The sequence below is a fragment of the Rhinolophus ferrumequinum genome, chromosome 15, assembly GCF_004115265.2.
Source record: "Rhinolophus ferrumequinum isolate MPI-CBG mRhiFer1 chromosome 15, mRhiFer1_v1.p, whole genome shotgun sequence".
Lineage (NCBI taxonomy): Eukaryota > Metazoa > Chordata > Mammalia > Chiroptera > Rhinolophidae > Rhinolophus > Rhinolophus ferrumequinum.
Genome location: NC_046298.1, coordinates 17,449,397 through 17,475,398, shown reverse-complemented (window position 1 = coordinate 17,475,398; position 26,002 = coordinate 17,449,397). Strand labels below are relative to the sequence as shown.

The window sequence follows — 26,002 nt, the reverse complement described above, 5'->3', positions numbered from 1 at the left end:
CAGGCCCCCATCCCTCCTCTTCCTGGGTAACCCCTTGGTCCACAGCAAGGAGCCCGGGCTGTCAGAATGAATGGGCAGCCTTCCCTGGGGAGGGCAGCCTGTTTATTGAGTACAGAGGATACAAGTACAAACTGAGTACACAAAATAAATAACTGCACATTCTCCATCCACAGTCCATGGCATAAAGGCCCGAGTCTCTAAATTCCCTCTGTCCTACCTTCAGGACCAGGCCTATCCTGGGCAAGAGAGGAAATAACCCCGCACGGCTTCAGGCCCCCAGAGCACTTCGGAAAATTGGGGGAGTTCTGAAGCCATGAGGCTTGGGCTCTCCACTGCCTTGTGCCAGGGGCCCTGGAGACAGAAAGAGGGGTATATAAGACACAACTCACTTGGCCCAGAGTGGTCTCTCTGGCTTGGTTTCCCACTAGAGGTGGGAAAGAGGGTCTGGCCCAAGGCTACCCACTGGGAGGAAGTGAGGGCCAAACCCTCCCCACTGGAGGGGCCCTGCAATCTACCTAAGGCTAAAGCTGGGCCCTGGCTCCTTCCACTGAAAGCAGCTCTGGAGGGAGGGGGTTTAGGTTTCAACCCAGTTTGTGATGGGGGAGGCACCATAACTGACATGGGGATGGTCTGGCTCAGGTGTCTGGGAAAGCAGCCACCTAATTCCACTCACCTCCTGCAGGGGCTCCCTCTAGCCTGAGATTCAGGGGGACTCAGACTGGAAGGGCAATGCTGTGAAAGGAAGCGGGGACAGGCTGGACAGGGCAAGGCCAGCTGTGAGAAGGCCAGTGCCCCAGGCACTCAGGGTTCAGAGGCAGATCACACAGTATGGCTAAGTTCCAGGGGGAGCTGCACAGAAGCTCAGCAGAAAGGGAGAGTTGAGCAGCCCAGGGACCCTCCCTCAATGCAGCAGCTCCTTCCCACTTCCTCTTGGAGGATGAAAGGTGGGCACGATAGTCATTACTGGGCTGCCTATACTCATGCCAGACACTAGATGGCGCCTTCATACAGCTGCAGAGGAGGGAACAGCAGAGCCTAAAGGGAAGGGCAATGGGGTGTACCAAGGGTAGAACCAAGACTGACACCAGAATCCTGATGGGGCTCTCCCAGTGAAGCCCCTGCCCTCTGCCTTGACCCAGGTGCCCCTAACCCCCAGGTAGCAGCAGTGGGGCTCCCTTTAATCCCCCACAGTTGGGAAGGAGGCACCTGGGGAATAGAGTGGGCATCCAAGGGAGAGAGGGAAGTGATGGTAGGCTCTGCAAAGGAGGCACTGAGAGTGGTGGGCTGGTAGTGAGGAGAGGTTGGAGCCTGGAGCAAGACTGCTACCAACGTGGCCACACAGTCCAGAAGGTCCTGTCAAGTCCTGGGGCCAGGAGTGGTCCTCGTGCTCTCCATGAAGTTAAGACAGATCTTGACTGGAAGGTGGGGGCTGTTTAGACTTCACCAGGGGCTGAGCCGAGCGAGGCACAAGCCTTGTGCCTACGTGGGCCTCTCACTGGAGCGTAATCATGATCAGAATGCCATGGAGTGTGAGGGGGCCAGAGAGGAAGGTTTGGTGGAGAAAAGGGGGTGGTTCCAGGAGTAACTGTCCCAGAGAGTCCTGGAAGCACAGGACACCCTCTACCTGGCACCGCAGGCCCCTTCCGTCTGGGAAAGAATCAAGGATGAGAGGTAAGGGAGACTGAAGGCCAGGTCCTGCCCTTTCCCCAACTTATCCCAGAACAGATGCCCACCACAAAGAGCATCAGTGCCGGGCCAGGCTTCCAGCCCCCTGGGCTCCCTCCACTCTGTCACACCAGGCCCAGGCCCAGGGTGAGGACAGGGGCCGCTGAAGGCACACAGAAGGGGTTGGGGCCATTCACCTACCACTGGCCATACAGGCCTATCTCCAGAGAGGGCATTGGGCCCGATGGCACAGCAGTGTGTGACCAGGCTGGGACCACACCATGTCTCCACCACTGCCAGGCAGCTCAGCCATTGTACTGCTGCTGGTAGCGCAGGTTGAGCTCCCGCAGCTCCCGCTCCCGCACGCGGCGTGACTTATTGGAGCGTGTGGAGCGGCTGGAACGTGTAGACTGGGCAGACTTGGTGCTCTGGCAGCGCGAGGAGGCACGTTTGAGGAGGTTCTGGGAAATGGAGCGGTGCAGATTCTTCATGGACGAAGACGCTGCCATGCTCACCACCCACGGGTGCCTCAGGGCCTGCAGTGCAGTCATACGGCCACTGGGGTCCACTGTCAGCAGGCGGTCAATGAAGTCCTTGGCCAGGTTGGACACGCTGGGCCAGGGCTAGAAGTCAAGGACAAGCATTAGAGCGAGAGCATTCGACACTGCCCTCCCCACCCCGATGCCACCGCCACAGCACTCAGACCTGTCCAGCGTCCCTGCTCTCTCCCTAGGGAGAGGCACTGCCTGGCTCCTCCCAGGTACAGCAGTCAGGGCCTCTCTTCCCCGCCCAATACTGGCCTAGGCCACAGAACACAGGCTGCTCTCTGGGTGACAAGGGGTCTGACAAGAAGAAACAGCACTCCCCATCCCCGCAAGAAGCAAACTTCTAAGGTGCCCTGGACGCAAAGCCTGGCTCAAGGAGGTGGCCACTGTCAAGACCCTTCAACTTACAGCAGGACCACTATAACTCAGGGGCATTTAAAGACAATGACCCAAACCTTCCACCATATCCTAAGCGAGACTTCAGCTCCAATCCCTGGAAGTTCACACCAGGCCAATTAGAAGTGAACTGTCTAGTCCTTAAAGAGAGGGTCCACCCTCCTTCCAACTGACCAAGTGGTGGTGGGCAACCACTGCAGGCCCTGATAGCCTGGCCTCCCAGCCATGGAGAGAAAAGGAAACAATTCAAGGCAACTAGATTTCACCATCTGCTGAGAGGAGAGAGGTTCTTGCGGGCCAGGCGGGGACCAGGACCCTTCTCAGGGGCACACTCCAGTCTGCATGGCCTCTCGCAGCCACGCAAGGGCTCTGGCAATGCTCTATACCAGCCTCATTTTAGTACATTCTGTTCCCAGGGAGGAACCGCACAAAGCCTGCTCGGCCACATACACCGATGTCTACCGCATCTCAGCCACACACCAGGCAGCTGTCCATTTCAGGACCTCAACCTGCACAGCCTGTCTTCATCTGGCTGAATTCTTAGGTTCTCAGGGTAAAGGACACTTGCTCAGATTCCTTCTTAGCCCCCAGTGCTAAGCAATTATTTCAGCAATTTAAAGTTTGTTCCTGCTAGACCAGGGCGAGCTGGAGGAGCCCCAGTGCCTGGTGCTCATCAGACTGAGTAAATACCCCATGAATGGCACCTGATGGGTGCCCTCCCCTGGATCTGCTTCCAGGCTGTGGGGCTCAGGCAGGTAGGGCCCAGATGCCCTTGGCCCTGAAGCCCTTCTGCTGGAGGAGGGCAGACACAGCACTGCACCGAGTCCCAGGACCCCCCCCAGGGGCACTCCGGCCTGGGCGCTGATGCTCCTCAGAGGGTGGCTGGCTAGGACCTTTGCGGAGCCTGTGGCAGATGATGATCACCCTCCTTCCTGCCAAGTGAGGCCTGCCTGTTCCACTGCGCAGTGCCCTTCACCCCAGGGAACCACTGAAGGCACTCTCCAGGGGGCTGAGAGCCCACATTTGGGGCAGCTGCATGCCCATGCAGGAGACACACTTACACAGTGACTGTCACTGTCCCTAATCGGGCTCCCTAACCTCCAGCTCCACTGCCATTCCCTTCCCCACCAACGTGAAGGGCTGGAGCAGAGAGAACACTCACCCAGAGTCCTGCAGAAGGCGCAGGGCTCCTTGCAGTTGCTACCCCTAACTGCCCTTTGGAAGGCAAAGCTCAACTTGTACTGAGCTGAGATGGAAGAAAGTGACAGAGACCACATTTCCAAACAGCCACCTAACAGGGTCTTCCTCACCAGTGGGTCAGCTCCCAGAGTTTTCTGGGCAAATACTGGCCCTCAGGAGGAGGGCGGGAAGTCAGGGCCCAGACAGGCCCACAAATACCTTGCTGTCGGAGAGCCGTGAGGGGGTGCGGGGAGCAATGGCCGATCCCCACAGACAGCCTGGTCCATGTTTCCCTGCAGGCCTGTGCAGCTCAGGCCTACAGTACAGAAGCCAACATTCAGGCGGACTGGCCTGGACAGTTGTGGCCACAGCTTTTGGCTCACAATTCAAGAAAGCCCATGGCTTGCTGCTGCCACCTGAGCACAAGGAGCCAATGTGAGGGGCCAGCCAATCTGGACCACAGACACTCATGGCCACCCACGTCACTCATTTAAGAGATGGAAGAAAGCAGGCACAGTGGGACGGCTGGTGGATGCAGCAAATCCACAGCTGGACAGGTTGGGTCATGGGGATGCAGCTTTTAAGGTCTCCAAGGAAAGGAGAAATCACTGGGGAACACATTGCTGCTCAGCCTGGCCTGCTGAGGCAACAGCCCCAAGACAAAGTTGGCAGCCTGGGCTAGCCAAACAGGATGATGCCCGTTTCTTGGTCTGGCTAAGACAGAAGAGGGACAACTCCTCTGCCATGAGAATAAATAATAGCAAAGCCGGACTCACAAGCCAGGAACTTGAACATGGATGAAATGGAGGCCTCTTAACATCCACACCCAGACAAACCAAGGCCCCCTGCAGTTCCAAACTAGTCCAATGCAGTCTTAGCCGAGCCTCTTACAAGACCCACCCTGTGGGCTGAAGTGTCTCCGTCTCCAGAGTGACAGGCACACACCAGGCATCGACCCCTGCTGCTTGTTGAGCGGCCAGCCTGTTAGTGCCAAAGCAAGTCAGATTGATCCGCCTCCCCTGCGCCCCAAACGCTCGCCTCTCTAATTATTTGTGTACGTGTGGATGTGTGCAGAATGCCAATGGACTCATTTGTCTGCGGGCCAGCCCAGCCCTTTCTGGCAGATCCTAGCTCTCCCCATCTCTGAAGAGCTGTGAGCAGCTGGGCCAGGTGGGTCCCCAAGCCAATGTGACTCAAGCCGTGTGGCTGAGAAGCAGGCGGTGCCAATGGCACCCAGCCTAACATCACACCCTGAGGAACTAGAAGCAGGAAGTCAGACAAGCCAAACACAGCGAAGATGGTCGTCACCCAGCCTACTGACAGTGGGGTAGGGCTCAGGTTGACTTCCAGAATCAGGGCCCCAAGGAGCCCTGCTGAGGCCTCCAACCAGGCTCAGAAAGGAAAACCAAAGCTTTACATACTCCCATGGCCACACTTCCAGCCCCACGTCCAATTCAGCACCTCCCAAGAAAGCGGTCAATACCTGCAGACCAGCCCACCTCCGTGCCCAACATACCTGGGCCTCTGGAACCACATGAGCACGTCTGTCAGCCTATGACTGACTGCCAGGAAGTATCCCGGGCATGAAAAAAGAAAAATGATGACTAGTCATGCCCTTGGGTTTCCACAACTCTAACTACTGGCTCTGGGTAAAGAACAGAACTGTCCCCTCAGTATACTTGGGCCCAGAGCAGGGACACACATGGGCCACAGGGGCTGACGCGAGGGAGAGGCCCCAGCTACCACCTGGCCAGTCTCCCGGGGCTCCCACCTGTGTCTGGGCTGACATGGAGCACAGGGCATGGAAGTAAAGTTAAAATGTCAGCCTGCCTCATCTCCAGACTCTCCAGTCTCCCCTGATGTGGGATCAGAGGATGGCTGCAATACCCAGGATGACAAGCTATGCCCTGCTTTCCACAAGTCTCTCGCGAGCTGTATAGGTCGGCATGGGCTCTGCTCCGAGACAAGACAGAGAGAAGCGATGGGAGGAGGCTTCACCTCCACCCTGCCTCCGACCTAAGCCGGCTGCCCTTCTCCCTCGTCCAGAGCCCCCAGCGTCCTTGTCCCTTGTCATGAGGGGGCCTGTGCCTGATGTCACAGCAGAGAAGCCAAGAGTGGGTAGAGGAGGGACCTCTCCGTGGGCACTTCCTTACCAACTTCACCCTCCTCACCCTCCTGCTCCTGTGGGACGAGTCACTCCTCAGTAGCAGAGTCCAACCTTCCTTCAGAGGGAAGCACCGAATCCCAAAGGGCTTTCCACTCCAGCACAGGGATGCACCTCCCTCGTGCCCAGCCCCGTAACTTTGCTGCCTTTAATGCTAAAGGGCCTGGCAAGAATATTCCCTAAGCCACGACCAGTCTCACCCAGAGCCCAAGGGCTAAAGGAATAAAGGATGGAGTCAGCTCTCTGGCCTCGGCTGCAGAGAGAGGACGAAGCTGCTTCTTTCCAGCAGCAAACCTAGCTCACAGGGCTTGCCCTAGACACCCTCTGGGAGGCAGGTCTGACCACTCTGAAGTGAAGGGAGAAAGAGGTCTGGTGTCTCTTCTAGATGGCATCTGGGTGACAGATTAAAGTGTTAGGCTGCAAACCTAGCAACCTGAGTTCTAGTTCTACCTGCTCTGTGTGACCTTTGAGAAATCACAGCCTCCTCACTTTTAATATGGAAGAGCTGAATACAAGGAATTCTAAGTCTTTTCTAGTTTCTAAAGTCCTGGATTTGAAGAAGATGGCTCCCCACCTTTTGTCCTCATTTGGCCGGTGTAAGGAACAGAAACACAGCATCTAACACTTAAGCTCATTTGACCTCTTGACTTGTATGGGTTCTTTCCTAGCCCATGATGACGCTGGGGAAGGCCCTGGCAGAGAAGGCAGCCCCACCAAGAGCTGCTAGGGGACCGAAGGGAGGAAAGAAGCCTGGGCTTTGCTCCCATGACTCAGTTCTTCCCTCAGTTTTGTCTCAAGATGTATTATCAGCATTCCAAAGGCCTCCTTCCTGTACTTAACGTGGGCCTGAATGAGAGCAGAGGAAATTCTGGGAACTGAAGCTTCAGGTTTACTCAGGAGAGCAGAACTATTAGTATGACAAGAATAGCACACAGCGATGTTGCCCCCAAGGAAGTGTTTTGAAAACTAGCAGAATGCGACACTGTGGCGGTGGAGACAGCATCCCCTCCTCTGGTCAAGACACTCACCATCCTGGTGCCTGGGCTTCCAGACCAGACAGAATCCACCACCCTGGGACCAGGCAGGGGGTGGGTGGGGGCCGAGCAGCAGAAAAAAGAAGGACGTTGGAGAAGAGAGCCTGAGGGGAAAAAAAGAAGGAAGATAATAGAGTTTTAAAAAGAGGTAAAGAAAGAAGATACAAATAAAATGAGAAAAGGCATGACAACTTCAAGGTTAGTAAAGCTGTATTTGGAACGTGAGAAGAATATGAAATCTTGTGCGCGCGCCCCTCGCCCTTCCCTGCCCATAGTCTACAATGTGAAGGACGGGGACAGGGTATAACTCAAGAGTCAAGAAATATGCCGTGTGTTCACTTAGGAATCGGGGGGATGTTGGTAACCTGTGCCAGCAACCCAGTAATGTGTGCTTTTACCAACGTCCTGGAGCAGCCCTGGAAGATTCTGGATTTCAGAGCCTGCCGCATAGTGATTTTTTCTATCTCCACTCATGGGTTCTGTTGAAGCCAGGACCCAACCAGGATTTTCTTTTATTTTTAATTCTAATTTACTTAGAATTCTAATTATTGAAACAGTTTGGAAACCTGATGGCTATGAACATATCACCCACACTGTGGCCTCTGCCCCCAGAGGTCTGTGTCCCTCAACCATGGGTACACTGGACTCAGTTCAAAGCAGGCTTCGTCAATATCGGGTGACAAGAGGAACGAAGAGGTGGAGGTGACAGCTTTCTGTCCAAGCCCGCCAGGCAGGCACACACAGGAAGGGTGACTCTGTGTGATGGGAGAACTGACCAAGGACAAAGAGCCTGAAGAAGTACGGCCAGTGGGGGGCGGCTGAACCAGTGGCTTCCACCTGAGTGGGACCAGGAGGGGGATGAGTGTGAGAGGCCATCAGCGGATTTAAAAAGGTCAGAATGTGGGAGAGACAACAGTCCCAGCAGCTGCCAGACAAACTCAAGGGCCTAGAAATGACAGGGCCGGTGAGAGGGCAGAGCTATCCAGGTGGAGACAGACAATAAGAGCAGGAGAGGGAGGGGACAGATGGTGCACCAGAACAGCTCTAAACACAGCCTCCGTCCGATACACCCCTTTGTTGGAGAGGCCTTGGTGAGGGCTGGGAGTGGGAGACAGCCGTGATGAAAGGAGGCTCTGATCCTAGGTTAATGAGATGCTGTAGGCAGTCAGAATAAGGCATTTGGGTAGGAATGGCTGAATGTGCCATGTGGGGAGACAGGCGCCTGTTTCTGCCACCAGAGGAATGTACTGCTCTCTGGGGAGTGTGCACCAAGGGCAGCAGCGACAGAGGGATGCCTAGAGGACAGGGCTCCAGGGAGCCAAGGGGCGGCCCATGAGGGGGATGCTTCCCCTCTCTGCTCAGAGCCTGCCTCCTGCTGCCACAAGAAGGGAGCCACTTCTGCCTTCTTCCGAGAGGTCTGCAACCAAGGAAGAGGTCTCCAACCAGTGACCAGTGAGGGACCAAACCATGCTACCTCCCAGGGACCTGGACTGAGGCATCCACTCCTGCAGTGAAGGAGGGAGAGTTATCTGTTCAATCGCCACTATGTACCGGGAGCTTTGGTGCGGTAGGATGGCCCTTCCTGAGGGGTTCTTCCTGGACAGCTATAGGAGCACCTGCTTCTCCTTTTGGGCTCCTCGAATACAGCCAGCATCGTCATCCAGCACTTGACACCCAGCAGCCACCAATAGGCAGGCAAGGAATAAGGGCTCAGGGATGCCTCTGAGCAAAGAATTCTAACGTGTGTATGTGTGTGTGTGTGTGTGTGTTTTCAGCTACTGAAACAAAGGAAAGCCATCCTCTGACTCTGGGAGCAGGGGGCAGTGAGAGGAGAATGGGGCCCTGACGATGGTCCGTCCACCACAGCCCCCATCCCACATTGGAGGTGGGAACATGAGGCAATTAAAGGCATCTGGCAGAATCCAAGCGCGAGCCGGGCAACATGCCACCTGCCTCCCTGCATTCCGTCTGCTGCCTAAACACACATACAGTCTCCAGCTCTCCCACGTCTCCCCATGGGGCAGTCCTCCCCATGGCTCTGGAGCAAGGTCTTATACCTGCTCACCCACCGCTCCCTGTTAGAACATGTGACCCAGCCCCCACACGCACCGAACCCCTTCACATACAGAGCCCCACACATGCCACATCCTGTCTACTTCATTTTATTTTCAATATCCCAGGGCCAGATGGCAAGTGTTAGAGTCATTTTGATAAGTGAGGAAGAGCTGCGAGGGGAATGTACATGTCATCTCGCTCTGGGAACTCATCCTACTGCAGGGCTATCAGAATTAGGAGATGGTCCAACTCATTACCCTTGGACCCCCAGTAGATCGATGGTCAGCCCGTAGCCCCTAAACCCCCCCGAGAAGCCACTTCCCACCAAAACTTATCCCCCAGGAATGGCAGACGGCCCTAAAGGTGGGCTTCCTCTCCCACTAGGATGGTCTTCCGCCCAGCAGGACTCTCCTGAATGAGGTCCTGTGAAAGCCTTCGCCCGAGCCCATCTGTTTCTGGGGTCGTCACCTGGGCTCACCCACAGCTCAGACTGCCCAAGCAGAGGAGGGTGACAATTAAAGGTTGCTAAACATGGAAGGCAGCAAAACTGCTGATGGCATATCTCCTCCATCAATCCTTCAAGAGCCTCTTCATCTGTCCTGCCTCTAGGAATAGAACTCTTGACAAAAGCAACGACACTAGGCCAGCGACGTCATATTTCATGTCAAGTGAATCACAGAATCTCCCAGTGGAACCTTCACGGTCTCCTCGTGTGGGTCTACAGATGATGACTCACCTCGTGTCGTTCCTTTAGAAACAGCTGCTCTTGCCCTCCGGGGCCTTGCACGACAGGAAGCGTGCTCTCTCAAGGTGGCTCTTTGTGTCTCCAGCAGCACTCACACTCACACAAGCCATCCTCACATCCCCTGTGTCTCCCCATCGCTTCCGCTGTGACCCTAGCATGGCCCTCTCCACTCCAGCACCTCCAGTCATCGGGTAAAAACTCACACTTCTCCTCTCAAAATCATCTGTCACAGCCTGTGCCTTCCCACTCCTCCTTCCTCTTCCGAGATTCCTGTGTTTGCTTCTAAGCAGGGCTGGCCCGCAGCCCCCCAAGCACACCGCCAGCGAGCTCCTCACGTCTTCCTGTGAGTCCCACCTCCAGAAGACAGCACTCCAGCCAGCACGGGCAACCTGGTCCAGCCTGCCAGCTAGAAACTTTTGGGTCCCTTCTGAGGGTATCACCAACAGCCACAGCTACTTCCCTCAGGAGAAGCCAGGAGAAAGTACTGAGAGCGTATGTACTGATATACACACTGTCCTCAAGGAGCTCACAGTCCAGGGAGGAGAGAGAGGTCCCCAGACAACAGCCGCAGAAAGTGCAGAAACAACAACATGCTGAGGCACGTGTCAGGGAGAGCAGACTGCAGGATGGGAAGGCCAGGACCTCTGAAGTTGAAATGGCCTGGATTCAAATCCCAGGCCTGCCACCTTCTAGCTGGGAGACCACAGACAAGTTAGTCTCACTGTCCTCAATTTCCTCATCTGTAAAATGGGCTGTTGTGGAGATTAGAGATGTTGGGTATAGGACCCTCAGCCCCGTGCCTGGTACTCAGCAGGTACTGCATGACGGCAGTGGTCAGCAGTATTCCAAAAGGAAGTAATGTTTGAATTGGACCTCTTAGAGCTGGTCAAATTTCTAAGGCCAACATTGGAGCAGTGGGGAACGCCTGAGCAAAAGTTGAGTGTGGGAGTGAGTGGAGCAAACAAATGTCCTGGGTCTCTGGTGTGTGGGGAATGGGCTGGGGCTAGAACACGCAGACTGTCAAGATCACGTGGGGCAGGGCACTGAAGGAGGACCCACTCAGTGTGCTTCCTTCTGCTACTGCGGATGTCAAGGCAGGACCATACACGCTCTCCAGGCCAGAAGGCAGCCTGAGTCCTCTCCACCTGCCCTCACAAGCTGCAGGAGGGTTCTGCCCCTGCTCTGCCCTCTTCTCTTCCTAATCCACTGCTCACATGTACCACATGGAACCCACTCTCTGGGATCTCCGGTCTGCCCCAAACATCCACAGGGGGCCGGGCTACCCCATCCCACACTGGGATTATTCCAACGGCCCCAGTTAGTCTTCCTCCTGCTAATTTCCAATAACACTTTCTGCTGCATCCCCCTTCCCTATCAAGAACCCAGAGAACTCCCTTCCACCTAACGCTTCCAAACCCAGAGCAGCAGCTGGCACTACAAAGCTCCCGACACCAAACACCAGGCCAACCCACCCTTGTCAACCTCTGCTCCATACTCCCAAACAACCTCCTGTTCATGCTGAAGCAGTCCCCTTCTCTGAGCCTCCACCCGCTCAAAGCCCACCTCCTGCAGGAAGTCCTCTATTCAAGTCCACAGAAACCCCTGAGCCTGACAGGGGACTGCATGGACAGCCATCGAGGAACAAGCTCACTGGACAGGACCTGGTATACATGAGAGACCATTATGAGGAGACAGGAAAAGTGTCCCTAGAAAGGTACCATGTCCCATGGGACTTACTGTCAGGTGAGGAACGCACACCCCTAAACCTTGCTGAGCTCACAACAGGCATTCCTTTACTTATACACAGAGTGAGACTGGAACATTCCCCTCAACATGGCATGCTCTCACACAGGTTTTTGGGCAGGGCCTTACTCACTTAGATGGGCTTCATAAGAGCAAATGACTGTCGCACAGCGTAAGACAGCTGGCTGGATTGAGGGAAAGAGGCAGGGCCCAGCTCTCCAAAGGGGTGCCAGCCTAGCCACATGACCCAAGTCCCACAGCCCATATTCCAGACAGCCCAGGCCCAGTGGCTCTACGCCAAGGCCTGCGCTGGCATATGCCTGAAACAAGAGTTCATTCTGTGGCCAATTCCTTTTTCTAGTCTTTCTTCCCAAGTGATGTCAAGCCCCATAGGGATAGAAAACAGACCTTCCTGTCTCTCTGCATCTTCCCCAGGCGTAATTATGGGTAGACAATGACCAGCGAAACAGAAAGACAGATGTCTGATCTCCAGCTCAGAGCGCCTGATCTAACAATGATGAGGACGCCTCACCCAGGAAAAGGCCAGATAAAATCCAACCCAATCCAGAATTCTCTGTAAAAGGTAGTGGAATCTTTTTGAGGTCAGCCAAACTCCTGCTAACAGACAGTTGCTGTCTGTCATGGCTGGCCAGGGATTTGACTCTGGAACTAGGAACTGATGAAGGGTAGTGGGGACAAAGGCTGGGCAGTGCCCCCACAAACAATGGAAGCCCCAGACTCATGCCATGTGATTCCAGCAGAGCAGGAAGTACAATCTCAGGACCCAGTTTGTGGCTACAGCAGGAGCAGGAAGCCTGAGTCCATTCCCTCCCCCATTCATTTGTCATCTCACCCTCAGATAATCAAGAGCCAGGTAGCAAGACTCTGCAAGCTCCAATTAGATAAACTGCCTGATCAACGACGACCAGAATCAGGAACTCGTGGGCAAAATGACAGACTTTTCTAAACAGTCTCTCCTTTGTCAGCATGTCTTCGGAAGCTTCCCTCTCTCCCATAAGCTTGCTACTCCTTCTGCCAGTCGGATCCTCAACAGCCTGGCCCCCCACAGAGCACCAGGGGCTGAAGCTCACAGAGCACAGCAAGCCAGGCAGGGCTTAGGAACAACAGCACCTCTGTGAGGTACATTAGGGGTCCTCTGACCCGCGATGAAACCCACCCAGAGGGTGAGCAGGGCGATGTCTTCTGTGACCACCCAACCTGGGCTGCCCAGTCGGTCAGCGCTTGTTTGTTGAATCCGTTTGGAGCAAGGAATAAAATGTGGGAAACTTTAGGGGAGAGCTGGGGAACATCCAGTTTCTCCTTCATCTGTGGCCAGCACCGAGCTGGCCTGAAGAGGAAGGCTTCCCCCTCCCTTCCTCACACCACCGGTAAGACACAGGCCCTGGGCATCCCCCTAGACGATGCCAGTCCCCCTCGCCACGGCAGAGAAGTCCAGGACTGACCCTAAGACTACATCTGGAAGCTGAGGGAGGATGATGGAACACAGGACCTCAAGCACAGAAGGCAAAGTGGAGTGAGGCTTTTGGGTGACTCCTGCAGAAAACGCTGCACATGGTCCATTGGCTGGGGCCAGAGAGGGTCCCGTCCAAAATCCCTGAGCCGCAGAAGGGAGCTCATCCCAGAGCTCCCTCCCCTTCATGTGGGTTGTTTGAGGCATGGACACCTTCTCAGCAAGTCCAGGCCTGAGAGGGACACTCTGGGGAGCACTCTGTAGGGGACTTGGGGACAGGCCATCACTGCCTTGGCAGAATCCTGTCATCCTACAAAGCCCACCTGACCTCCCACATAAAGCCCTAAAACACATTTTCTTCACAGCCTCCCTGAGAGCACCATTATGCTCAAGCTTGCAGTGCTCCCTGCGGTCATCCTGGTTTCCTACCCAGCCCGCATCCTGCCTAATGACCAACCAGCTCTTCACTTTTTCTGCACCTTCCCTTAGCTCCCAGCACTGCTGTATTTAATGGATTTTTTCAGCTATCAGAATTATCAGTGGATCAAAAGACACAAACTGATGGCCAGCTGTCTGAAGCTGGCGGGCAGGTTAGCGTTTGTTGGCACACAAGGTACTGTTTAAATACGTATGTGAATTAGATTTCAACATTTTCTGGTTCCCTTTCAAAAAATTGGAATGTTTGGATACATAGGGACCTCACTGCTGTGTGACAAAGCTGGGCAAAGATGAGAAGCAGCTGCTCCCTTAGACAGGGCATGGTCACTGTAGCTGGCCCCAGTCCCCACAGAGCAGATACTGTGGAGACGCGGGCCCACCTCCTCTCAGCCCACCTGAGCTCACCTGCAGCTGTGATACTCAGTGCATGCTGACAGCTTCCCACGACCAGTGCCTACGTTTCTCTGCTTCTTTGCCTGAGGCCTTTCTCCAGCACTGGATGGCATTCAGGACAGCCCAGAAGTGCCAGGGATTTAACGCCCCCAAAGAATTTCCTGACTCATACAAGAGTCAGTGGATTAAAAACCACCCACTTCCCTGCCCCTCAGTGGTACACACTCCACGTGATTACTCACAGCGTCCCCAGTGCGACTGAGTTCCAGTGGCCCACAGTGGCAGCCCCACTCCTCAATGGACCCTTTAGTGGCTTTTTGCCTTTTGGCCTCACTTTCTCCATCTTCACTTGCGCTTCCTGGAATCACATCCCCATTAAATGAGCTGCTCCCACGTCCTTGTTGCAGGGCTCCCTTTGGGGAAAACCCACACTAAGACACCCCACTAGTGTCACTTCTGCGTTTGTACATCACAGGCCGGGCCCCACCAGCACAGCCATCAGAGCGCACCTCTCCGATGGAAAGCTGCAGGACACCCCCGCCACACACACCAGGGGCCTCCCAACCTCCCTGGGACAGAGCACTCACCTCCCCCGAGTAACTGTACTTGCCCCTGAGGATCTGCCGGTACAGCCGGGTGCGATTGTCATCCTCGAAGGGCATGGTGCCACTGAGCAGGATGTAGGCGATGACGCCCAGGGCCCACATGTCCACGGAGTTGGTGTAAGGCTTCCGGACCAGGACCTCTGGGGCGATGTACTCGGGCGTGCCGCAGGTGGTCTTCATCAGGCAGTCGTCGCCCTTCTTGCGCGCACTGGCCAGGCCAAAGTCAGTGATGATGATCTTGGAGTCAGTGCCCGGGTGGTAGTAGAGCAGGTTCTCAGGCTTCAGGTCTCGGTGCGTGATGCCCAGTGCGTGCAGATACCGGACGCCATCCAGTACCATCTGCAGCACCTGCGTGGCGTCCCGCTCCGTGAAAGAACCCTTGGCAATGATACGGTCAAAGAGCTCTCCGCCGGTGGCCAGCTCCATCACCATGTACACACGCTCCTGAGTCTCAAACACCTCGACCAGCTGGATGATGTTGGCATGGCGCACGCGGCGCAGCACGCGCAGCTCCGACTCACACACCTCCCGCCCCTCCCGGTACTTGGTCTCGATCATCTTGATGGCATAGGGCTGCCGGGTTGTCCGGTGCTCCACACGTACCACTCGGCTGAAGCTGCCGCGGCCAATCAGGGCTTTGATGTCGTACTTGGCCGTCACACGTGGGTCGAACTTGGCCCTGTACTTAGCCACCCTGGCCCTGCGCGGTGGTTCCGAGGGAGGCTGTGTGTGGCCAGTAGTGGGGGCACCAGGGCCGGAGTTGGCACACTGATTGGCTGCCGGGAGCCCGGCTTTGAGGGGGCCGACACTGTCCACCTCCGTGATGAAGTGCTTGTACACATCGCTCTTAGTGCCGCTGAAGGGTTCCACCTTCTTAACCAGATCCAGCTGCACATCCTTGGGCGGCTCGGGAAGGACCTTGCTTGTCCCACAGCCCATCACGGACACGGGGTCATCCTCTCCAGCGAGGCTGGCAGGACCTGCTCTGCAGGCAGCGCCCCGTCTACACCTACAGACAGAAGAGAGGTCAACTCAACATAGCTGGGGACACTTCTGAAGGGGTACCAGCCATCCTTCTCCCCCTGCCCCCCTGCCCCTTGCTAAACCTAGCCTGAAGACCCGCCTAAGATGGTTCCCTGGAAGGGTGGCTCTGGCCCCTGAGTGCTCGGAGCCCAGGTTTAATGGAGGGTCTAGAAGAAAGACTAGATCTGAACTCGATGGTCTTGACTTACATCTTCCTGGGTTTGATATTCACGCTGTTCTTCCACCCCAAGAGAGGGACAAGAATATGCACCAGGCTTAACTGTCACTGCCCCCACCTCCTCTCTCCTCCGCCGGGTCCCTTATCCTAGCTGAAGTCCTCTGTTTTTCAAATGTTAAAATCATTCCTCTTATTCCTCTGACTCATCTTTCCTGAAATGGGGGTGTGAAGTGTTGGAGGCCTGCTCTGCGGCACCGCCACCCACCACGGCTCCAAAAGCCGCTTCTCCAAGGCCTCCCCCGGGGACAGCTTTCCCGGCCTCACGCCTCCTGCAGGCTGGGATCCCCTGCAACCGCCACCGTCACGACCCACGGCCCTGGGTTTCTACCCTAACCGCACTCTTTCCTGGACGGCTCCCTCTACTTTGCTAATGCACCATCTTCGTCGTGGCAGTTTGACATGTTGTTTCACGGTCTCTCACCTCCCTAGTCACCGTTTGGATGGCTAAAAGGCCACACAAGTCCCGAGCTGGCTGAAATCAATCCCATTGAACTTGGGGACACAAGCCTTAGCACACTGGCACCAGGCTGCCACCCAATGGGCATCAAGAGGTAGAGGGAGCCTTAAGCTCAGAAAGGACACCAGCAGCTTCATGCAGATGGACTCAGGCTGCAGATCAGGACGCTCTGCTTCCCTGAGATAAGGATCCAGGCGCCTTCCCTGTTTGTTTCCCAGAGATGTTCAGACCCTGAATACCCCGTGGCTGGTGGGGCCCTGGACAAGGTGAAGTGCTGAAGTACTGCTTTCCGGAGGTTACTTCTACCCGGCCACCCTTCGCTAAGTCTATCTGAGGGCCCCATGGGGGAAAGACGAGGGCTGAGAATTTCCTGTTAATTATGACATCCAGAATTGAGGGTAAAATGATCAGTTCAGAGCAAACATTTATTGAACATCTACTAGGGAATGAGTAAGATATCCAATGTTGGTTATCTTTTAACACACAAACAAGCAAAACATGGTCAATAAACTCATAGTCTAAGTCAAGAGAAAAGTGTAAAAACGGATAACTTCAATACAGCAAGGTAAGTGTTCAGCTTGAGAAAACAATGGCAGACACATGCAGAATGAGGCACTGGTTAGGGAATGCTTCCTGGAGGAGGTAACCCCCACACTGAATTTAAAGTAAGAATGAGTCAGGTGAGGAAAGGTGGAAATGGTGTTTTAGGCTGAGAGAATAACACCTTGAAAGGCCCAGAGGCCCAGAATAACACCCGTGCCTGGATAGAGCAGTTTGGTAGTGTGAAGACAGCACTGAAGTTTTGGAAGGCAGGCAGGAACCGGTTGTGGAGAGGCGCATAAGTTATAGCTAGGAGCCAGGACCTACCTGGAAGGTGATGAGAAGCTACCAACGGGTTTACAAAGAAAGAGGGGGCAATTCAAGTGTTTAGAAAGAAGTGTGAGGCTAAACTGGAGAAGAGTCAAAGTGGACTCAAAGGGCCGGTGAGGGGGGCAGTGGCCCAGACAGTGGGGTGGGATGGAGAGATGTTGGCAGAACTGACAGGGACGGAAGCTGGACATAAGGGGTGACGAGAGGAGTGAGGGCAGCCCTTCAGCACCTCACTTGGGCTCCTGGGCAAAAGGGTCAGGAGTGCAGTACGAGGGACGGGTTCAGAAAGCGGTGGGAAGACTCAGTTTTGATGTGTTGCAGTGGATGTGGAACGTCCACATGATGTTCACTGCAGGTCACCAGATGGAGAATCTAACGTTTGAGAAGAGCTGGTCAGGATCAGAGATTCCATGGCTGCCCCAGAGTGGTTCTTGGGGCCAAGAGGCAACACCTACACCCACCCCCACCCACCCCCTTGCGAAGCCAGCAAAAGATCCCATCAAAGGCAGCAGAGACAGACCCAGGCAGGTTTTGCTGCAGCACCTTGGAGGATCACAGGGAACCCACAGAGGCCATCAGATTCCAGCGAGTTGAGGGCCTGAACTCAAGATGGTGACAGTGACCGATGTAGCCACCTCTTTCCAGGAATAAGCTTATCTCTGAAACAAACCCAAGACCTTGATCACCAATCCATCAAATAAAAAGGAGGAATTTGGAGACCACAGATTGAGGGCTCCGGTTTTAATCAGTATGCTAAATCAGTATGTTTTAATCAATATGACTCTCAGCCCAGCCGAATGAGGTTTATCTTTCCTCAAATGAGAGGAAAAGATTTCTCCACCAACACCAGGCTCTTCAGGATATGCTACAATTCTCACCCAAATGCCCCAGAGATCCCACACAGCAGTTTAGGAAGTAATGTTTAAACACAGGCATTTAGAAACAATGTTCCTTTTCAAAGCCAAAGATTAGGACTATGGACTATGGAATTTTACACACTCATCTCTTCCTTCAGGGAAAACTCAAGACCTCAATGTAGTAAAGGGCCACAGCCCAGGAAAAGGACACCTACCTGTTGGGCCAGGATTCCTGAGGCAGAATACAGGCCCCGGGTCCCCAAGAGACTACATGGTAAGCAACGTCTACCACGATTCAGAGAGAAGACAAACTGCACGGTGACCCAGTACAGCCACTCAGATGTCACTTCTGCCTGGTGAGGAGGCAGAACCCTAGACCCACAAAATAAATAACCATCTCCAGGCATAAACACTGGCTCTTTCTGTTTAAATGTGCATACCTAGTTTGGTCCTGATGAGAAAAACGAAAGTTTACAAAAGAAAAGGCCTGACTTTTCACTTTAAACAAAGCCTGCACAAGAATCTCAAGTCAGCAGTGAGAGAGCCAAGGATTATCTACCCCTCCCTGACCTTCCTTCCTCCTTCCTGGGACATAGTTGCTCTCACATCTGTTCCAATGAGGAACTCTTCACAGAAAGGCTGACACTGGTGACCCACCTTCCCAACTACACATCAAGAGTGGAGGAGAGGAAGTGCCAGCTCTGGGAGGGGAGAATGGCCCAAGAGCCTCCAGGTGATCACAGCTGCTCCATGTTCCAATCACATCTGTTCAATTCTCTTTCCACAGTTGTCAAATGAAAAGACAGACATAAGGACAGGGGCGGTGGCTGACAAAACTCCTTCTGGGAAGGAGGGCAGAGTGTTTTCCGGCCCCAGCTCTCCTGTGTACGCCCCCAGCAGTGACCAGGGTGGGGGGTAAGAGCTGAGAAAAGACCCAGGAGAGACCTCCCAGGAGGGGCGTACCATGCTGGCCATCACAAGTCCCTATTCCCTTCACACCATCAATGCAAATATATCTGCAGAAAGTACTGAACTCTCTAGTCGACTAGCCTGATCCAAGCACTCCTCAAGAAAGGCAACTGTGTTGGACAGAGTGTGGCAGTGGGCGTCAAGTGAGTATTCAGCACAACTGTCCTCAGCAACACTCTACAGAAATGACAGACTAAGAAAGGTAGAAACTTGTCCCAAGCCACTCAGATAGTGATGGCTGAGCATGGACCCAAATCCCCTGCTTCTCCATCCAGAGCTCCTTACACTAGTAGGAGAGACTCTAGAAGTACCCCGGTTGGGCCTCACCAGGTCAAGGCCTCAATCCTTCCTATCACTCAGCTGGTGAATCAGCAAACCTTTTCTGAAGGGCCTATCTTCTGAAACCTCCATTCCAAGTACAATCTAGGTCACACTGCTCATTGCTGTACTCTTGATTGCCTTTGATCATTAGTTGTCAGCCCCTTGAGGGAAGCGGCCACTTCTAGAACTCTGGCACCCAGCCAAGCGCTGAGCTCAGAGCAGGCATGTTTGTTAACAATGAATGGAAGGTGGTCTGGCTCTTGGATTCCTCTTTGCTGTAAGGCAACAATCCCAGAGCCTCAGACATTTTCAAGTGGCAGAAAGAGGCAACAATGGTGGTTAAACCAGAGCCATGCTCTCTGGGTGTCTGTGTAAATGTCCTCAACAACAAAGGAAGCCAGAGCTCTCACGTCTGTTTGGGGCTTACAGATTGTTACCTGAACCCCAAAGCAGTTTGTCCACAAGCTGCCAGCCTTGACCCCATCTGTGTGGGAGGCCAGCGGCCTAGGAGCAAGGATAGATCCTGAAACAATTTCCTAAACACGGAAGCCAGGACATTGGGCGTCTCCCAGACAAGGGCCCACAGGCACCCTGCCCTCTTGAATAACCCCCCCTTAAGACTGTTCTTCACAGCAAAGCTTTACAACCTTTCGCCTGCAAAGATTTCTATATTCTGCTACCATGTTTTGAAAGACTGTCTATCAAAATTAAGTAGGCAGTAACCTCTCAGTATTCCCAAAAATAAGCAACTGTTAAACTGCTTGTCTAATTATCATGACGCAAGAAGAGCTACGAGGCAAAGAAGCTTGTCACTTTAAAGGACCCCTGATCAGTCTTAGGGGGAACTGTATGATTCTGCTTTCTGAAAGAAGGAAACTGATATAGAGCCAGCAATGTCATTTTCAAAAATGATACTATGCAACCATTTTCATGAGTATGCAAAGACATATTTGTGCAAGAAAATTCATGGCAGCATTCTTTATAATAATGGAAAAAATGGAACTATAGTGATAAAGAAAGATACGAGTTACTTAATTTTATTGAGTGGCTTTGTGCCAGAATCCATGTCTGTGATGTATTAAGTAGTTTAAAATAGTATGTAAAGCATAAGTCCAACGAGGGATGAAAAACAGTTATAGACATATATATGGAGAAAAATATCCTGGAAGGGTAGACGAGAAACTGTTTCCAGTGACTGACTCTAGGCTGTGGTGTGGGAACGTGAGGGGCCTAGGCACAAGGAAGGAAGAGGGACTTTTACTTCTCATTTTACATGCTTTATATAGCTGTTGCTATATTTTTAAAGCATCCCCACATATTACATTTTTAAAGTTAACAAAAAATATATATTGTAGAAATGGATAGACTAGTGTATGCATAAGGGGAAAAAAAGCTAGAGAAATACACACCCAATTGTTGGTGCTTGTGTCTAAAGACACAGCATTATTCACTCTTATAATTTTTAACTTTTAGCATTATTTCACAATAAAAATTATTCTGACTTTTTAGAATATAGTAACTTGGTAGCCCACTTCTCAAGGACTCCAGCTAGGCACCACTCTTCTCTATGGTAATAACTGGTGGGCAGAGACTCCTGCCTTAGGGCTGAGAGAGGGAGAGAACTTTAAAAGTTTCCTCCTCCTCATTTTATTGTGAACTCAACTCCATCTAAGATAGCCCACTGACTGACTATCCCATCATCAGAAATACAGATTCTGGCAATGTACCTTGGGTTCGCCTTCCCAAATCCCGAAGTTCAACCCACAAACATTTACTGAGCTCCTGCTGTGGGCCGGGAACTCTACCAGGGATTGTGACAGACAAAAAGAAGGTAGCCATAGTCTCTGCTCTCAAGGAACTTACAGCCCAGATGGTTCCACACCAAGAGTCCCTTAATCCATTACTCTTATGATGCCCTATGAGCCCTTCAAGGCTGGCAGCCTAGAACGGGTCCCTCTGAGATCATTTTCCCCCAGCAAATGAAAACACGTTTTTCTACTTTAGCACCATGGCAACAGGGGGCTGTATCAAGAATTAGTTCAGTGACGACCTAGACAACACAAATCAGCTTAATACTCACTGAGTAAGATTCTTGGAAGGAAAGAGAGTTCAAATAAATAAGTCTCTCTCCAGCTCTCAACAAACAGAATTGCATCCCTTCTTCCAGGGCTGTACTTCACAAAATTTTCTATGCACCCTGTGGTCAATGGAGACAGCTGCTCTCAGCTATCTCCCAGCTTAAGGGTCGATGCTATGGCACCTATAGCCCGTTCATGTCATACAGTTGCGAAGCTCTGAAGGAGATCGAAGTTGCCCACATAACCTGCTCACCTTTATAAAGTAAAACAGAAGGCCAAACCAAAGTCTCACCTATTTAATTGTGAACATTTAACTATGTGACTGACAGAGAACCCCAGTATCTAGTTCAGATTCCACAGACACTAAGATACGCAGGGGTATACCTTCCAGGTGAGGAGCAACTCTAGCTCAGTGTCACAGGAAAACAGGTTTCTTGAAAGCTGCACTTTCTCTAGCTCATTAATATAACTTAAGTGCAGGAACTGCAACCGTGTTTGCCCGAAAACAAGACCTAGCTAGACAATCGGCTCTAATGCATCTTTTGGAGCAAAAATTAATATAAGACCTGGTATTATTATATTATATATTATTATATTGTATTATATTATATATTATAGTATCATATTATATCATATAATGTTGTACCTGGTCTTATATTATAATAAGACCGGGTCTTATATCAATTTTCGATCCAAAGGACACATTAGAGCTGATTGTCCGGCTACGTCTTATTTTCGGGGAAACAAGGAATTAGACCTGGACAGTTTGCTTATCGTATTTAGCAAACCCACCCACTAGTGAGTCAGCATTCTGAATCTCTTCTAGGGGAATGGCCAACTACAACTGCCCTGAGTAGAAGCAGTTCTGTCAGAGGTTTTCCTGATGGCCAGAAATGACTATTGAGGAAATCACATAGCACAAGGCAGCTTCCTACATGAGGCTTGGTCTGAAGAGAAAACAGGCTTACTAAGATGAGATCTACTTTTACAAGGGACACACTCTGGGAAGAACAACCATTGGTGGCTTCCATCTGCTGAGTTCCAACTGAGCTAAGTGTCTTATAGGCACTCTCACTTCTCTCTACAACCACATAAAGTAGACATGATTATTCCTATTTTGGAATGACCAAACTAGGATTCAAAGAGCCTCAAGATCTCATAAAAACCAAGAACTGACTCCCAGTCGTTTTGACTCCAAAATCCATACTTCTAACCACCAAACGTACTGCGCCCCCAGGGTATGGGTGTAAGACTGCAACAGCAAGCCACAAAGCACAGCTAAGCCCTTTCCAGTAAACAAAGACACAACAGTCTCCTGGGGGCAGTGAGAAAGATCTTCAACCAGGGAGCACAGTAAAGTCACCTGGAGTTTTTTCTAAACATTGATCCAGATTCCAGATCTTCTCAACCAAGCGAGACTCTTGAATTTGTGTCTAGAAAAATTACCCCAAGAGATTTTAGTCCATCAAGGTTGACAAGGCTGCACTACATACCATGTGCATATGCATGCACGTGCAAACACAAGACATACATTTGTTGTGCTCATCTCAGACCCTGCGCCCTGAGAAGTGCTCACTACAGCTGAATCAGTCTCCATTCTTAAACCAGCGACCTATCCCAGCAGATTTAGCTTCTACTTTATGCCAGCCACAGAGCCAAACACTCAGAGGCAGACAGGAGTAAGACACAATACGGGCGGCCGGTTGGCTCAGGTGTTTAGAGCGCAGTGCTCATAACACCAAGGTCACTGGTTTGATTCCCACATGGGCCAGTGAGCTGCGCCCTCCACAACTAGACTGAAAACAACTACTTGACTTGGAGCTGATGGGTCCTGGAAAAACACACCGTACCCCAATATTCCCCAATTAAAAAATATAATAATAAAAATAAATAAGATACAATCTCCAAATCCACCATCATATGATACATGATCTACTCAACAGCAGTCTCATGAATAATCGTACAAAGGAATCAATGGTTACATATGAAGCAAGGGAAGCTTTTCCAAGGAAATTCAATCTAAGGTGAATTTTAAAGGACTGATGTAAATGTTCCATACTGGTGAGTGGAAGGGGGAAAGAAGAGTATTACAAAATGAGAAAACTGCATATCTAAAGCATACGGGTATTAAACCACAAAGCTAACAGAAGGCTCACAAGCCCCAACGACGAAATATGTAAACAGAAGGCACAAGTGCCCAGGTGTTGACTTCAGGGTATAGGCCTCCACCAGGTAATGAAGAGCCCTGAATGCCTTCCCCAGGCCTTTATCATGTAGGCACCAAGGAGCCAGTTTTAGGCAGTGAAGGACTTACACAGATTTTCAGTGGGAATTACTACTGCAGCAGCTTCATTTAGGGCGAGTGAGCATGGGCGGGGGGAGGGGCTGGGCTACTCCTTATAAGCAGAGACTTGACTGGCTTGCAGGGAAGGTGACCCGGCTGCACTCAGGCCTGCTTTTTCCCCAGACTGAACAAGGAAGCAATCAGTTCCCCGCCAGCCCCTGTAGTTAAGTCGCAAAGGAGGGGTGTGGAGTAGGTGCCGGACTCCAGAAAGCAGTGAGGACAACCGAGTTAGTTCACCATGACGACGCCAGCTGGCTGAACAGCAGGCAGGGCAACTGACCACGTCCACCAGGCCCACGCGGCCCCAGAGCCGGGCTACCCAGCGCAGCCGCATGTTTCGAGGCCAGCCCAACCTCGGACACCGGGAACCCCGAGCAGCCATCGCCTGGCCTGTTCCTCTGCCCCGTAGGCCCCGGCACACCGGGCACGGGGCGAGGACTCCGGGCTGGGTAAGGACAGGCCCGGTGTGCCAGGAAGCGACTATGGCCACATTTCGTCAGCCCCTCCCGTCCATCGGGCGGTCGCCCTGGGCAGGGCCGCCTCACCTCACGGGGGCGGCGGGCTCTTCGGTGTCTAGGCGGCTGTGCTGACCCTCTCCGGGCCGAGGCCACGGCCGCAGCCGCCGCCGCCATCCTCAGGCGTTAGCGTCGTGGCGTCATCACAGAGCGCGCTTGACGCCAAAACAAACATGGGCCGCCTACGGGGCGGAGCGGGGTGGACCCTCGGAAGGGCCGGCTACGCAGTTGGCCGCGCTCCGAGTTTGGCCTGCCAATCAACGGCTGCGGGGCAGGGACGGGAATCTTCTCGGGGGAGGGGGGCAAGTTTATCTGTCGCTCAAAGTAGTTTATAAACTGGGGGAGGAAGCTGTTATAGAAAAAGGAGGGACCGCGGGAAGTAGGGACAAAGTTTTAAGTTTCTGATGAGGAGAGAAGGCGCTCTGTCCTACGAAGTTTGGGATATTGTGCGTTTCAACAGAGGTTTCTGGAAGTAGCTCTGGAACTCCGCAAAGGATTAATGATTTAAATTTCATTAACAAATCCATTTTTGAAAACTGCAGTTAAAATAATTCAGGCACTCGGATATGTTAAATTTGGCCTCCATCACAGAGGAGTTAAAAATGGTTAACTTGAAGATTGGTGAAGTCAGTCTTGGGCCAACTTCGGAGTAACAGATTTTTGTTTGTTTTAATTTTTGTCGTTATTGAATTTGAGTGTATCCTAAAACAGCAAAGCAAGTAAATTAAAAAAAAAAAAGTTACCATTCACAATGACTTCTCTATACGATGAGAGTCGTTTCACTACTTTACAGTCAACCCAAATTGAAGGGCAGGGGGGAAAAATAGATACTGCAGGTAATAAAGAGATTGTACCCTCTATCTATCTTCCTCATTTCAGTCTGTTCATTTATTCAAAAAGTCTTTATTGAACACTTACTTCACACATGGACCTATCTTTAATTGACTGTATAAGCTAACGTTATACTTGAAACCTAAAAATAAATTAACAACAATGAACATCATTTTATGTGTTTTATTTAGTAGGGAATCATAAGAGATTTTATTTAAAAATGAAAAACTTCAAAAATTGCTTCCAAGTCTAGTATGATTAGAGGCATGGACTTTGGGGCTGAACAAACCTGGGATCATATCCCAGCTCTCATACCTCCACAGCTGTGTGACCTTAGGCAAGACATTTGCCCTCATTAAGCCTCATTTTTCTTAATCTGTATAATGGGGATCATAATCCTAACTCCACAGAGTTGTTTTGAGGGTTACAAGCAGTGTAGAATTCCAGGGTTAATGGGACTTAGAAATCCACATAACACTTCCATTTTATAGACATTCAATTAATTCAACAGATATTTCCCTTGCTATGGGAAGGTGCTGGCTTTGGCTTTTGTGAAGACACAAGACCCTGAGGTGAAGGCCTATGTTGATGCAGAGGGGACTGAGCTTAGGACATCCGGCCCCCTAGGCTCTCCCCTGAACAATATGCTATTCCATGTCTGCAGAGCTGCAAATGTGAGCCACACCATCCTCATGATGCCTGGCTTGGGCGGCTGTGTCCAGGGCCCAGTCCGTTTGGCTATCACCCCACACCTCTCCTCCAGCTCTAGGATAACATACATAGATAACATGGATAAAGCTCTTAAGCCCCTGGCCAGAGAGCAGATTCTGTCCCCACCCCCACCTCAATGCACATACTCCAGGTCATTCAATTCCAGGGAAGAGAAAGGATTTAGGAAGCAAAAATCAGGGTAAAGTAGGTCACAGCAGGAGGATGGTAATCCTCCTGATGGCTGGCCAGAGCAGTCAGCCCCTAGCTCCTAGAAGCACGATGCTCTTGGCCACCTACCAAGCATGGCTCTGGGAAGAATTTGGGGGTTTGGAGGTCCAGCACCATCCCTCCTAAG

The 26,002-nt window shown here is 52.1% G+C and overlaps 1 protein-coding gene across 6 annotated transcripts; it reads right to left on the bottom strand.

Moving 5' to 3' along the window:
• Positions 1 to 59: 59 nt before the first annotated feature.
• Positions 60 to 24,266, bottom strand: PSKH1 (protein serine kinase H1). 6 transcript variants are annotated; one of them, XM_033128109.1, is made up of 5 exons: positions 24,136 to 24,266; positions 14,439 to 15,442; positions 14,071 to 14,186; positions 6,978 to 7,087; positions 2,088 to 2,288 (listed from the first exon to the last, which is right to left on the bottom strand). In XM_033128109.1, exons 2-5 carry the CDS (start codon positions 15,370 to 15,372, stop codon positions 2,237 to 2,239), a joined length of 1,212 nt encoding a protein of 403 aa, XP_032984000.1. In that variant the 5' UTR covers positions 15,373 to 15,442; positions 24,136 to 24,266; the 3' UTR covers positions 2,088 to 2,236. The 6 variants fall into 6 exon arrangements, with proteins under 6 accessions (XP_032983996.1, XP_032983997.1, XP_032984000.1 ...); XM_033128107.1 differs by having other exon boundaries at positions 2,110 to 2,288; positions 14,416 to 15,442; XM_033128105.1 differs by lacking the exon at positions 6,978 to 7,087 and having other exon boundaries at positions 60 to 2,288.
• Positions 24,267 to 26,002: the final 1,736 nt, after the last annotated feature.